This window comes from Ranitomeya imitator, chromosome 1 (assembly GCF_032444005.1).
Source record: "Ranitomeya imitator isolate aRanImi1 chromosome 1, aRanImi1.pri, whole genome shotgun sequence".
NCBI classification, from domain to species: domain Eukaryota; kingdom Metazoa; phylum Chordata; class Amphibia; order Anura; family Dendrobatidae; genus Ranitomeya; species Ranitomeya imitator.
In genome coordinates, this window is record NC_091282.1 from 1,179,226,903 (window position 1) to 1,179,242,758 (window position 15,856).

The following is a 15,856-nucleotide window of genomic DNA, read 5'->3' on the forward strand; positions in this document are numbered from 1 at the left end:
CCCCCTTGGCACTCCAATGCCATCGACATATACCAATGGATTTTCTTCATAACTCATGTGGAGCTGATCGAGACTTCTCCTCTTTCTGGTATATTCATCAGGTGTCTCTGGATCCCAAGGTAAAATCTTGAACTGCATAGCTAGTTTAACAAGGGTGCATTGACCTGTCCAGGCATTAGGCAACCTAGGACGGAGCTTACCATCTCCACATAACCAATAAATGTCGTACATATACTGTGTATGATTAGCTAGCAAGTCAGTATCCAGAGAACTGTTCTCTTTGCAGAAACCTGTCTCAAAGACCCCTACTGGTGTACCTGTAGTGTCGTGGGAATTATAGCAGGTATAATTATCAGCTAATACGGTTATCCCTCCTGGGACCTTTAGTGTGGGTTCTTCATGAATTAGTGGGACATAATCTGAGCAATCAGTGGGCTTTAAACCCTTCAACAGATTCATAACACAGGCAGTAGTATTAAGTATATCCAATATATCCCAAATTTGATCATCTGGACAATCTGTGGCCCTAACCAATTTATCCCACATTTGTATAACTGACAATTTTATTGGCTATACCCACCTGTACTACTAATCTTTCATGATATTGTACAAACTTATTATTCAAGGATATTGGGGAATTTAGACTGTCCCATGCGGTTACCAATATTATTATTATATGGAAATACGAAAAACTAAAACATTATGTCCCCTTATTTGCCACTAGTCTGTTTGACCAGCTTGCAGTGCGATACATGGATCCACGTCGGCCTTCCTTCCAACTTTACTGACATAGGAGTAATGAGGAGGACCTGGTAGGGACCGTCATACAAGGGTTCTAGTCCGTGTCTTCTGACATGGCTTTTCACGACCATAAAACCACCAGGCTTCAAATTGTGACCAATATCAGTTTCTGCTGAATCTGGAAGGGAAGAAGAAACTAAAACATGGGTGTTAGCAACATTTTTACTAAGCTGAATAACATATTGAACAGCACGGTCAGTTTCTTCTGACAACTACTGAGACTGAAAATTTACAACTGAGAACCTAGCACCAAACAATATCTCATATGAGGACAGGCCATGTTTTGCAATAGGGGTAGTACGAATGTGTAAGAGCCCTGGCCATGGAGCCGTAGTCTCCTGCATCATTTTGGTCAATTGTCCCTTCAGTGTGCCGTTCAGCCTCTTAACTTTCCCACTGGATTGTGGATGGTACGGAATATGGATGGCTACAGTGGATCCAAGCATTGTCAGAACCTCCTGATACACATGAGAAGGAAAGTCCGGGTCTTGGTCACTTTCAACAACTTCTGGAACACGATATCTGCATATGACTTCCATCACCAGTTTCTTTGCTGTGATCTTTGCAGTCACGTTGGTAACGGGGAATACTTCTGGCCAACTGGAGAACATATCGACAACCACCAGACAATATTCATACCTTCCAGACTTAGGCAACGTGATGTGGTCCACCTGGAGCTTTTGGAAAGGATAGTCGGGCTTAGCAAGGTGCTTCGGGGTTACACGTTGAAGTTGACCGGGATTGCAGGTCCGACAGATACCTCGATGTGTGGGCCCATGCGCCCACGTGGCAATAGCAGGGAACATCTGCTTCCAGCGACCATTGTCCATACGTGCACCATCAGCTTCCACTGCTTCACTTCTTCCTTTGGAGATATTCTCTGCATCGTCATTAAGCGGTCTTGCGGGGTCCGGCAGAAAACCTCAGTCTGTCGTAGATCATCAGGTTCCTGTAGAGTCAGTGTTTCTTGTAACTGTTTACGCTGAGAGCGTGTGGTCACCATAGCTGGTATGGGCTGTTCAACAGGCAGGAGAGCAGCAGCTTTTGCTTGCATATCCGCAAAGGCGTTACCAACAGTCTGTGGTCTGTTCCATAGTATCGTGCTCCTTAACTTTGATAATGGCCACCTGAGTAGGTAATTCGATTGAGTCCATGAGGGTTTTAACAGCTTCAACATTCTTCACTGAGTCCCGGCGGTAGTAACAAACCCTCGATTGGCTCATAGGGCTCTGAAATCATGAGCAATACCAAATGCATACTGTGAGTCCGTGTATATTAGCCCGCCTGTCTTTGGCCAGAACACATTCAGTAGACAGAGCCTGACGTTCTGCTTCTTGTCCTGACAGGGAGGGAGAGAGTGCAGCTGCGTGCAATACAGTATCTTCCGTAGTAACAGCGTATCCGGTGTGAAATCTGCCAAAATCATCACCATATCTTGAACAGTCTTTCAGGGCCTTGTAGAGAGGTAGCATTATGCGGGATGTGTCCGGTATCCACTGACAACAATAAGTACATAGTCCAAGAAAACGCTGGAGCTCAGTCTCATCTTTTGTAGCTGACGGCTATTTTCCTTTCTTCTGTGAGGTGTCTGGCACCCTGAAGGAGACAGTGACCCAAAAATATCACTTGACCAAGGCAGAACCGAAATTTCGAGGCCGAAACCCGACAGTTCAGATCTGCCAGATACTTGCGAAAACTAACAGTGGCAACAATGGCTTCCTGCTCTGTCTGTGCACACAACAAAAAAATTACCCACATACTGAAGCAACGTGACATAAGGATATTCTAACTGCCAGGGTTAGACACACTATCCCCCCCTATTTTTTTTTTTTTTTTGCAAACTGATTGGGAAAGGGCGTGTAAGATACACATCTCATTATACTCATCTGCATAGGGGTTATATAACGTAAGGACCATCTGACCAACATCTTGGCTCACCAACTCTCTAGGTCTGCTCAGGTGCACTTATACATCCATCATATTGTCTTTGTCTGTATAATGGGAAAGGTTTGTTCTCAGGGTCAGCCAATTATTTTAGCGTAGCTAGCTAGTCAGAGGGCTTCCAGGGATAATACTCCTGTATCTGTCTTACACTACCTGATGTGGTTGGTTCTCTGGTGGTGGGGGTGACTAGATGACCGGTTGGGGGTGACATGACATGCTGGTCTACAGCTCCTTCCCAAAAGGATTACTGTCAGCCTACTCCCAAAAGTTAATGTCCCCACTAACCACAATCCTGTGTCAGCTTCTTATATCACTACATGTGATCTTATCTGGACATAATTCAGCGTAATTCACTTAGGTTGGGTTGCAGCACAGATTATACAAGCATTTCTCCAGTCTGGGTTTGTCTGACCGCAATGTTTACAAATCCATCTGTCTTGTCTTGGTCTGAGAATTAACATGGCGAGAGAGATTTCCAGACACAGGGTTAAAATGGATATTGGAGTATGAGACTGGATTTGTGTAGGGGAGGGGGGCTGGAGCTGGAGTCTAGTGGGCCACTGATAAGGAACTAGCTGTGTCCTTGAAGCTGCTGTTCCTGCTCCTTGAGGCTGCGGTGGGGGCTACAGAGCCCAGCTGATGATTTAGAATGGGTTAAGTTCTTCTGGAAACTTTGTACTACTTTTAATACATCGTCCGGACACCATATTTCACTTTAAACTTACAATAATTCTTTCTAATTCAATACAACATTGTACTATTGCTTTAAACACAAATCTCTCAGCGCGTACTGAACCAAGGACAGAATATACACAGCTCCACCATATTCTTCAGTGCAGCTGCATGGCCCCCCTTTCTCTGGCCCGCAGCACAAAGAGAAGAAATTAGAAACAATTCGCGCAGGGGGTTCACCCCTCCCATCAGCTATAAACACCGAGATAAGAATTTACAGCATTCCTCAACACAAAGAAGAAAGACACAGCGCAGCTGTTTGACCCCTGCCATCGGGTGTCTCGGAAAACCACACAGAGTAACGAAATACAGCAGTTCTCAGACTCAATAAATTTCTACAAAACCTTCACACAACTCATAAGCCAGAACACCCTACAAAAACTAATGATTGAGGTATTTTATAACCAAACACGGGCTCTGCATCCTTTCATCTTTCCTCTCCATCAACCTCTCAACATTCTTGACTGCCTTCTTGCCCTCCCGTTACTCTACTATTGTCTTGACTTCCACAGCATCCTCACTTAACTCGTGGGGCACGGACTTCTTCTGCTATAAGAGACGCAACATGACTCACAGAATACTACGCCCTTCTGCAGCAGGCCGCTGACAGCGACGACAACACTTGTGTCCTAACACAGAGCCTCGCGCTCGACGTGTTATCAATAAAGAGCCTCGCGCTCAATATTTTTCCCTAACCTGAACACCAGTGATTACAGTCTGCCCTGTCACGATATTCTAAACATTGGGAGGCGGTCTCCTAGTGAGACCCCTCCACTGAGATTCTGGTGGTCCCCCCACTTAGGACGTCTTAATTACCAATGTGATTCTGGTGGTCCCCCCACTTGGGACGTCTTAATTACCAATGTGATTCTGGTGGTCCCCCCACTTGGGACGTCTTAATTACCAATGTGATTCTGGTGGTCCCCCCACTTGGGACGTCTTAATTACCAACGTGATTCTGGTGGTCCCCCCACTTGGGACGTCTTAATTACCAACGTGTACAATATCACAGAGGCTGCGTCTCCTATCCCTTTCTCTCAGCCGCCCCCAATCCACAACTTCTTCAATCTTTCACTCTATCACTACTAGACAATAGTCACGGGTAGAGTGGTTGGATGGAGTACAATGACCGGTGGAGGAGGTGTGGTGTACACGAGGACGCGCAGAGTGCGACGTCTCAGTTGCTGGTTCGAAGCGTGGCATGGGATCGCGCTCGGTCTCACCACTCGACCGGTCACTCCCCAGACCCAAGGAGACCACAGACTAACCAATAATGGCTGAAACACTAGCAAGTGTGACACATACATAGTATGTGATCTCCACTTACCGTGTTTGGAGGGTGATCAGTCCTCGAGGTCAGCCACTACGGGTATCGTCCACGGACGTCCAGGCATGGGTCCAGGGGGTCTCGGATCGCCGGCCACGCCCCACGTTGGGCGCCAAATTGTCGGGGTCGTCACGACAATACCCTTCATCCACCAGTCATTCCAAATCAGATTAAGAGCATGTTGGTACCGGATAAGAATGAGTCAGACACAATGCTGGTTCAATCTCATTGCATGCTCGTGTGTAACGTCACAGCAACTGAACTTTATTTCCTGATACACAACATTATATGACCTATTGGGGGAAGGTGTGCAGAGGGCGGGGTTTAAGCAATGTATCTAGTATTCAGTCCTTCTGGTTGGTCTGACGTCATATGATGGATCCTCCTTCCTCCACGTCACTTTAAGTTTCCATTTCTCCAGAAACGATACTTTAGCTTCAGAAACGAAAGTAGATTCTTGGCAAGAACAAAAACTAAGGCAAAGGTGAATACTGGCAGCCATCTTAAATACAATTACATATGCATTAATAAGCATGAAGGGGAAAAACTTATTGTTTCACAGCATAAGAATATATATATGTACAAAAGAGTATAAAGACATATATTTTCACCTTGACATCCCCTCTACCATCAATGACCGCTTGAAGTCTTTTGTGGTAGTTGTGCATGAGGTTCTTTATTTTCTCAGATGGTAAAGCTGCCCACTCTTCTTGGCAAAAAGCCTCCAGTTCCTGTAAATTCCTGGGCTGTCTAGCATGAACTGCACACTTGAGATCTCCCAGAGTGGCTCAATGATATTGAGGTCAGGAGACGGAGATGGCCACTCCAGAACCTTCTCTTTGTTGTACTGTAGCCAATGACAGGTCGACTTGGCCTTGTGTTTTGGATTGTTGTCATGTTGGAAATCCCAAGTACGTCCTATTAACAGCTTCCGGGCTGATGAGTGCAATTTTGCCTCCAGTATTTGCTCATAACGTGCTGCATTCATCTTTCCTTCAACTTTGACCGGGTTTCCTATGCCTTTGTAGCTCACACATCCCAAAACATCAGCGATCCACCTCCGTGCTTCACAGTAGGAATGGTGTTCCTTTCATCATAGGCATTGTTAACCTCTCTCCAAATGTAACATTTAAGGTTGTGGCAAACAAGTTCAACTTTAGTTTCATTACTCCAAATGACCTTGTTCCAGAAGTTTTGAGGCTTGTCTCTGTGCTGTTTTGCGTATTGTAGGTGAGATACTTTGTGGCATTTGCACAGTAATGGCTTTCTTCTGGCGACTCGACCATGCAGCCCATTATTCTTCAAGTGGCTCCTTATTGTGCATCTTGAAACAGCCACACCGCTAGTTTTCAGAGAGTCCTATATTTCAGCTGATGTCATTTGTGGGTTTTTCTTTGCATCCCAAACAATTTTCTTGCCAGTTGTTGTCTACCTGACCGTGGTTTTGTTTTTACAGAGCCCCTGATTTTTCATTTGTTAATCACAGTTTGAACGCTGCTGACTGGCATGATCAATTTTTTGGATATCTTTTTGTATCCCTTGCCTGTTTTAAACAGTTCAACTACCTTTTCCCGTAGATCCGTTGATAATTCTTTTGCTTTCCTCATGACTCACAATCTAGAAACGTCAGTGGTTGGATGAAAGATGCAAAAGTCTGTCTGGGTCCCAGAAACTCACTCAGCTTTTATGCAAATACACTGATTAGCAAACAGGTCACAGGTGAGGATGTTCCCTTTATTAGCCATTCAAAACCATTTGTGTCAACTTTTGTGCATGTTATCAGGCCAAAATCACCGGGGTATGTAAACTTTTGATCAGAGTCATTTGGATGTTTTGGGTTGTCATTATGATTTAAAAAAGAGAAAACAGTAGTTTGACAATAAATGTCTTCACCCAACCACTAACTATGCATGGAGGAAAAGTTTTGGTGTTATCATTCATATTGTCTGAAAAAGGGCCAAGAAAGCAAAGATTCTGCCAGGGTGCGATTTCGACAAACCTTTAATTTAGGCTTTCAGATATATGGGGAATTGATAGAACGTCATCTGAATCATTATCTGTATAGGTCTTAACCAGAGTCACCTGCTGAAGACCATGGGCCACAGTCGCCAGTCCTCCGATAGCAGCGTTGATCGCTTTGTCAGCAGAGAGGAAATGGTCGAGCCAGGAGACATGGAAGTTAAGGTAATGGGGTGGAGGGGGAAGCCTAGCTATTAAGCGATGTTCCTGTACAGTAGAGATGGTGACATTATACTGTGGGTTATAATAACTCTGTTTTTCTTGTAGCCTTCCAGGATAAAGGGGGACATTGGACACTACACAGATGCTGATGCGGCACCCCTTGTTCACTGCGTACGTCTGTTATCTGCCTCTTTCCTGCTGACTGGACAGAAGGGGGGTAAGAGCATCGCTGGAATGATTTCAGAAAACTAGAAATAGGAGGGTTTTTTTCCCACTTCTCACAGTCCTTTTTTAAATAATGTATTCCACCTCTTGCACCACGTGACACTCTGGCGATGTCCAAACCAGAATTCTGGGTGCTTGTTTCTCTTGAAAGAAACTCAGACGTCCGAAAGAAGTGTAGCCAATTGGAGAACGCCACACGATCGCTGGGAGACCTGGTGCTGATGTCGCTGGAGCAGGAGATGACCATGAGTATAGTATTTAAGAAAAGTTTGTCCGAGTCTTGAACAACCGGTTTTACACGATAAATATCTGGTGACCCCGATCCCGCTGAACTTCAGTAGGAAATCCAAAGCTGAATGTTGTGGATTTTGCTGAGGATGATGCTGCAGATTCACCACGGATTACCTATCTGCAACATTAGAAGTAGTGAAAATCTTCAGCGTGTGGATGAGGTTTATTTATCATTCACATTCCTTGGAGTGTGATCTGCTGAAGACTTCGCTGACAGCGAACACACTGCGTGTAAACGCCACAGGTGCATTTACGCTGTACAATGGTCATGAACGAGCGTTCCTGGAGCACTTCCCAATAATCGATTCTAGCTCGAAAACATCTGTTCGTCTGGTGATGCACCTGAGGCGCGGAGGCCTGTGTGAGCGGGCTAATTAACCACCTCCGATAGGCAAATATGTTGTCCGTGAGAACTTGATATCATTTTGTGTTTTGCAGCCATGGTTCCAGACAGAGTGGTGCGCGTCAGTGTGAAGGCGTTGGCATTGAGCTGTGTTGGGGCGGCTGTCGCTCTGTACCCCGAAGCTTTCTTCAGTAGGCTTTACAAGCTGCAGCCAGAGAGCGTTGACCATCCAGGTAGCCGCTGATCATACCTACGGTGTGTCTGTCTACTGTAGCTTCACTGAAGGAGAAGTGATTCCTGTGCAGATTACACTGGAGTTAATATTACGTGTTATCCCCCATAAGGTCATATCACTGCTGCATGATTTCTAGGCTGTAAATTAAAATTTACTTTGTCATCTTCTTTCCAGAAAAGCAGTTCGTGTCAGATATCCTAAATTGCATTAATCATGGGGACCCTCAGGTCAGAGGAGCCACGTCCATTCTGTGCGGCACCATTGTCTACTCCATACTGAACAAGTCGCGATATGATGCAGAACATTGGCTGACTGTTGTTAAAAACCGTACAGGTAATTTATATCTCCTGCAGGGTTTTAAAAACTTGTGCATCAATGAAAAATTGGATTTCTTTATCGCCTCTCATTGGGGGACACAGGAACCATGGGTGTATGCTGCTGACAAATTTGCTGCTGCAAATAAAAAAGTTAGCTCCTCCTCTGCAGTGTACACCCCACCGACTGGCATTATACCCTTCAGTTTAGCTTAGTGTCAGTAGGAGGTGGACACGGGTCTTTCATTAGACCCTTATCTACCTCAATGTGCGTCGTTTCTTTTCAGGTTTTTCCGGAGGGATACAGGGTGAACAGTCACACCTGTAGTCCCATAATACGGTCTATGAGTACGGCGTGTACTGCCACCCCGTATCCTCATAGATCCCTCTCCTGGACCAAGAGCCTAGCACACAAGCGTGCTTAGAAGTCCGGTCCTGGCTCCGTCCCCCACCCACTCGCCCAGCAGAGCCTGTCGGTTGGAGGAGACTAGGACGTCCATCACAGTTCCGTGGACCTCTAATTCCCCTCAGGTTAGTAACTGCGTGGGATGTTTAGGTGAGTATTCCCCTAAATTTCCCAGATCTTCCCCTGTCCTCCCTCGCAGTGTGGGGGTGTAGAAGTCCCTAAATGAGCTGCACGATCTTCTTATGGGAGGGGCACCAACACGAGCAGTATCTCTTTGCACGCTGGCCCTTCAGGCCGCCGCGCTTCCTCCTGAGCTATCCCTTCATCTGGGCCGCAGTGCTTTCCCTGCAGCCGCACTGTTCAGCGGCCGCAATGTCTCCTCTTACAGGGGCACCGCTCCCCCCTGCTGCCGCAATGCGTCCGGCCTGCGCGGCGGCCTTGGCAGGCTGCCGCGCTACTTACTCCCTGCGGGCTTCGGCGCCGCAATCCTCTCTCCGGCGGCGCCGGCCTCTAATTTAGGTCCCGGCTTCGACCGGGGCCTTCTTCCGGCGCCGCGACCCTGACACTTCCGTTCCCTCGGGCGGCCCTAGCAGGCTACCGCGCTGCTCTGCGGCGCACTGCTCCAGGGCCGCAATCTCTTTTCCAGCAGTGCCGGCCTCTAATTTAGGTCCCGGCTTCTGCCGGGGCCTACTTCCGGTACTGCGCTCCTCCACTTCCGCTTTCTTCGGGCGGGCTTTCTCCCGCCCGACCAACTGTGCCCTGCACTCTCCGCCCACTGGCGCCATCTCAGCTGACTCCGCCCCTTCCTCCACGCCGCTGCTTGACTCACAGGGCAGGAGATTCCACACGTGCCCCGCATTTTCGCAAAGAACTCCGCAGAGCGCTCATTTCTGGGGGCACAGCACACCATCTGCGCGGATTGCAGCACCAGAGGCCGCAGGGCAGGAGCTCCACTTTTTCTCCGGAGATCCACCGCAAGCTTGACATCTTCCTCCAGCAACCTGGTATCCCATTTTCTCGTCTGCCGTGAGTAGCTCTGCACTGCAGACTAACACCCCCCTCTGCCCCACTGTCCCTTAACCCGCTGGCATTTTCTTCAGGGACCTCTTCAATATGTCTAACTCTAAAGGGGGCCGCTCTCGTCCTCCTACTTCTTCCTCTTCTGCCTTAGTCAAGTACTTTGCATGTTCGTCCTGTAACAGCAAACTTCCCTCAGGTCAGTCCTCTCCGCTCTGTCAGGCCTGCAGCAACCCGATTGTTCCCACCGGCCGGTCCGCCCGAGAGTGATACCCCCATCCCAGGCTGGGCTTCCTCTCTGTCACAATCGGTGGCCGATCTAACAAGGGTGCCTCAAACTCTGGTGTCTGTGCTGGACCGATTACCTCTGCAGACCCCCGCAGTAGCCAGCGGGTCGCAGGAGCCTCCGTCCGAGCCCTCCATTATAGGCTGCAAAAGGTCCAGACAGGAACACCGGTCTGAGTCCTCTTCTCGCTCCATCTCGCCACTCGGTCCTCCTCTGCGGTTGGCGTCCTCCCGATCCTCCTCCCCTGAGTCAGGCAAGGCGTTCTCTGATGTGCCTTCGGAGGATGTTTCGGAGCTGGATTCGAACCAAATCGCTACCATGAGGGATATGGTTCAGAATCTCATTGGAGCGATAAATCTAACCTGTGGCATCAAGGAGTCCTCTACGGAACCCGCAGATCAGGCGGTTTCGTTTAAGGTACCGTCACATTTAGCGACGCTGTAGCGATCTAGACAACGATCCCGATCGCTGCAGCGTCGCTGTGTGGTCGCTGGAGAGCTGTCACACAGACAGCTCTCCAGCGACCAACTATGCGAAGTCCCCTGGTAACCAGGGTAAACATCGGGTTACTAAGCGCAGGGCCACGCTTAGTAACCCAATGTTTACCCTGGTTACCAGCGTAAACGTAAAAAAGAACAAACACAACATACTTACATTCCAGTGTCTGTCCTCCGGCGCTCTGCTTGTCTGCACGGTGTAAGCGCCGGCCGGAAAGCACATCGGTGACGTCACCGCTGTGCTCTGCTTTATGGCCGGCCGGCGCTAGTGCAGAGATGCAGAGCGCCGGAGGACAGACACGGGAATGTAAGTATGTAGTGTTTGGGTTTTTTTACGTTTACGCTGGTAACCAGGGTAAACATTGGGTTACTAAGCGCGGCCCTGCGCTTAGTAACCCGATGTTTACCCTGGTTACCAGTGAAGACATCGCTGAATCGGCGTCACACACGCCGATTCAGCGATGTCTGCGGGAGATCCAGCGACGAAATAAAGTTCTGGACTTTCTTCTCCGACCAACGATGTCACAGCAGGATCCAGATCGCTGCTGCGTGTCAAACACAACGATATCGCTAGCCAGGACGCTGCAACGTCACGGATCGCTAGCGATATTGTTGTTAAGTTGGCCAGTGTGAAGGTACCTTTAGACGGGCTAAACCACCTTCCAAGTTTTTCGCTCCTCAACTTGAATTCGAGGAGATTATGACCAGAGAAAGAGAGAACCCAACCAGACTCTTTCAGAGAGGAAAGCGACTTGGCGTTTTATATCCCTTTTCTCTGGAGCTCACTGCTAATTGGATTACTTCTCCTTCGGTGGATCCTCCAGTTTCCAGACTCTGCACCAACATGGTCCTCCCACTGTCCGGCGGAGCATCTCTGCAGGATTCTAACGATGGAGTCATAGAATCTTTCGCGAAGTCAGCCTTTGAAGCGGCCTCAGCTAGTCTTTGCCCGGCCTTTGCTTCCACTTGGGTTTCAAAATCCATATCCAAATGGGCCAAACAGTTCCGTCAGGGCATTCTGGACGGGGTTCCATCCGGACAGCTGGCAGAACTTGCCAACCAGATTTCTCACACAGGTGAATATCTGGTCTCCGCCTCCCTGGACGCCGCGTCTTGTGCGGCTCAGGCGTCCAGCAACGCGATTGCCATCCGCCGGACCGTTTGGCTTAAGGCCTGGCAGGCGGATTTGTCTTCTAAAAAGTCCCTTACCAGCCTGCCTTTTCAGGAGTCTCGTCTCTTTGGTTCTAAGCTGGACCAAATCATTAAGGACGCTACAGGGGGCACAAGTTTCCTTCTTCCCCAGGCCAAGCCTCGTCGCTCTCCTTCTAGATGTCAATTTCGGTCCTTTCGGCCTTTTCGTCGCTTCGCGGCATCAAACTCCTGCCAGCAGCAACAGAGGCCACAGGCACGTCAAGAGAAGAAGACGGTGTCCTTTAGGCCCACTCCTTCTTGGGGTCCTCGCTACTCCCAAGGTAGATCCTCCATGTCCAGGACTGGAAGAACCACCTCGGCATGACTCTCGGCTAGTCGACAGCCCACCTCCCAGGCTGGGCGGCCGTCTCCTCTTCTTCAGGGATGTCTGGATCTTCTCAGTAGAGGACGCATGGGTCAGGGAAGTTGTATCCTCGGGATACAAGATAGAGTTCGTTTCACGAACCCGGGATCGTTTTTTCGAATCCCGACCTCCAAGAGATCCCGCTCTAGTTCTGGGTTTCTTCGCAGCCATCACTTCTCTCCTCAAAGCCAGGGTAATTGTTCCCGTCCCAGAAAAAGAACGGTTCCTAGGTTTCTATTGAAACCTTTCTGTGGTACCGAAAAAAGACATCAGGCCATTCTGGATCTCAAATTGCTGAACAAGAGAGTTCGTCTGAAGCACTTCAGGATGGAATCTCTTCGTTCAATAATTGCTTCCATGGAGGCTCAGGAATTTCTGTGTTCCATAGATAATCAGGACGCCTACCTCCATGTTCCGATATTCCCGGGACATCACCGATACCTGCGCTTTGCAGTGCTTCAGGAACATTTTCAGTTCGTCGTCCTGCCGTTCGGTTTTGCAACCACCCCAAGAGTTTTCACGAAGATCATGGCGGCGCTGATGGCCATCTTGAGGGTCAGAGGCCTGGTTCTGTTTCCATACCTCGACGACATCCTCATCAAGGCTCCGTCCTTTTCTCAGTCCCACGAAAGCCTGTCCATCGTTCTCGACACCCTAGCCTGTTTCGGGTGGCTGGTCAACCGGAAGAAGTCCTGCCTTATTCCTTCTCAGCACATCATCTTTCTGGGCATGCTCTTCGACACTCGTCAGACCAAGGTCTTTCTTCCCGAAGACAAGAGATCCATCCTTTGTCGGGACATACGTGTGCTCCAGGGCCCCCGGTCTCCCTCCTTCCGATCGGCCATGAAGTTTTTGGGGAGGATGGTAGCAACATTGGAAGCGATTCCCTTCGCCCAATTTCACTCGCGACCTCTTCAGCAAGCCATGCTGTCTCAGTGGAACAGGTCTGTCTTTTCCCTGGACCGCCCGATCCGACTCTCTTCCCGGGTCAAACGGTCTCTCAACTGGTGGCTCACGTCACCTCTCGTCTCCCAGGGCAGATCCTTCCTTCCAGTTCACTGGCAAGTGGTGACGACGGATGCCAGCCTGCTCGGCTGGGGTGCCGTGTTTCGCCACCTGACTGTACAGGGCCGCTGGTCGGCGCAGGAGTCAACTTTGCCGACCAATGTCCTCGAGATCCGGGCCATTTTTCTGTGCCTTCGTCACTGGGAAAGGATTCTCAGGGGCCTTCCAATCCGAATCCAGACGGACAATGCCACGTCGGTGGCATATTTCAACCATCAAGGGGGGACTCGGAGCTCCTTGGCCTAGGTATCCAAGATCCTCCTCTGGGCAGAGGCAACGGTTCCAGTGATATCCGCGGTGCATATCCCCGGCGTGGACAATTGGGCCGCCGACTTTTTCAGCCGCGAGGGCCTCGCGGCAGGGGAATGGTCCTTGCATCCGGAGGTCTTCCATCAGATTTGTCTTCGATGGGGGACTCCGGACGTGAATCTCACGGGTCTCGAATTAACAGGAAGGTTCCGCAGTTCATCTCCAGGTTTCGCGATCCTCTTGCAGTGGGCGTCGACGCTCTGGCCTTTCCTTGGTCACAGTTCGTGCTGCCCTACCTGTTCCCACCCCTTCTATTACTTCCCAAACTGTTGAAAAAGTTCAAAGCGGAAGGGGTGCCGGTCATTCTGATTGGCCCAGGAGAGCTTGATTCGCGAAGCTCGTCAATCTTCTCGTGGACGCTCCCTGGCGGCTTCCAGACAGGCCCGATTTACGGTCTCTGGGTCCGATCTGCCACCCGAATTCTCGGTCGCTCAGTCTAACGGTGTGGCTGTTGAGACCGTAGTTCTAAGAGCGTCCGGCCTTTCGGGACCGGGTGATTCACACCATGATTCAGGCTCGGAAGCCTTCGTCTTCCTGGATCTACTATCGTACCTGGAAGGCTTACTTCCGTTGGTGCAAGTCCAACCACGTTTCATCTATGTCCTTTTCCCTGCCTTCCATTTTGGCCTTCCTTCAGGCAGGACTGGATTCGTGCCTAGCTCTTAGTTCCTTGAAGGGCCAGGTCTCTGTGCTTTCCATCCTTTTTCAGAAGACTTTAGCTTCCCGACCACAGGTTAAGACCTTCCTTCAAGGAGTAGCCCACGCTGTCCCTCCGTACAGGGCCCCTTTGGATTCATGGGATTTAAACTGGTACTGGACGTTCTGAGGGTTTCCCCATTTGAGCCTCTCAGGGAGGTCTCCCTGTCAATTCTATCTTGGAAGTTGGCCTTTCTTGTGGCCATCTCTTCTATCCGCCGCGTTTCCGAGTTGGCGGCGCTGTCTTGCCGTCCTCCGTTCTTGGTCATCCACCAGGACAAGGTGGTCCTCAGGCTTCCACCTTCTTTTCTTCCTAAGGTGGTTTCCACCTTCCACCTCAACGAGGACATCGTTCTAGCTTCCTTTTGTCCAGCTCCAACTCATCCTCTGGAGCGATCATTGAACAAGCTGGACCTCGTCAGGGCAGTGAGGATCTACCTGGATAGAACGTCCACTTTCCAGAAGACGGATTCTCCTTTCTTCATTCCTGATGGCTTGCGCGGAGGCCAACCGGCTTCTAAGGCGACTATTGCTCGCTGGATCAGAACGTCAATTCTGGAGGCTTACCGGGTCAAGAACAGAGTGCCCTCTCCTGGGATCAAGGCTCACTCTACCTGGGCAGTCGGCGCCTCCTGGGCGGTGTACCACAGGGCTTCTGCCCTACAGCTTTGCAAAGCGGCAACCTGGTCTTCCATCCACACGTTCGCCAAATTTTACAAGGTCCATACCTATGCTTCGACGGACGCCAGCCTGGGCAGAAGGATCTTGCAGGTAGCAGTGGTGAGTCGTCTGACCTGATGGAAGTCTGGTTTTCCCGCCCTTGGGACTGCTTTGGGACCTCCCATGGTTCCTGTGTCCCCCAATGAGAGGCGATAAAGAAAACAGGATTTGTGGTTGCTTACCGTAAAATCTTGGAGCCTCCATTGGGGGACACAGCACCCTGCCAATGTTTCTCAGTTTCTGTTGTTTTATGTTCTATGACTGTTCTCACGTTTACAGTTCTCAAGTTTGTGGTTATGGTTTTCAACCTTTTCATCTCCTACTGCTTTCTCACTAACTGAAGGGTATAATGCCAGTCGGTGGGGTGTACACTGCAGAGGAGGAGCTAACTTTTTTATTTGCATAGTTTCATCCTCCTAGTGGCAGCAGCATACAGCCATGGTTCCTGTGTCCCCCAATGGAGGCTCCAAGAAACAGATTTTACGGTAAGCAACCGAAAATCCTGTTTTTTGTACTTAACGTAAAGATCCTTTCTCATTGAAAACATTGAGGGACAAAGGATTGTCAACACTAGGTGAAGGAAAAAAGTGTTTAACTGCCTGATCCTCTATACCCTCTTCTCAGACATGAGACAGCTCAGTTTAGTGCCAAAAGTAGTGGGAGAGAACCCGAAAAAGAAAAACTCAAAACTAAAAGCAACTGCGAACTAACATGACCTGAATCCGGGGAACAACATATAGGTCACAGGCAACAAGAAGTTATCATCGGGTAGGAATATCAGGAATGGGATGGGAGTGGGAGCTGTGTCCCCCAAAGTCTTCAATGAGAAGATATAAAAAGCAAATTTTCTCATTAATTGCGTTGAGGACAAAAGACTGTGGGACATCACACACCAGTTCCAATGTATAGGAT

General features: G+C 49.3%; 1 protein-coding gene across 2 annotated transcripts in view; it reads left to right on the forward strand.

The window, feature by feature from the left end:
• Window positions 1-15,856, forward strand: part of HTT (huntingtin) — a 276,760-nt gene that overhangs the window by 108,284 nt on the left and 152,620 nt on the right. For both annotated transcript variants that reach the window (XM_069744747.1, XM_069744746.1), the window contains 4 exons: window positions 6,870-6,988; window positions 7,091-7,202; window positions 7,940-8,077; window positions 8,254-8,412. In XM_069744747.1, the coding sequence (XP_069600848.1) occupies window positions 6,870-6,988; window positions 7,091-7,202; window positions 7,940-8,077; window positions 8,254-8,412 (528 nt within the window). The remainder of the gene's footprint in view (window positions 1-6,869; window positions 6,989-7,090; window positions 7,203-7,939; window positions 8,078-8,253; window positions 8,413-15,856) is intronic.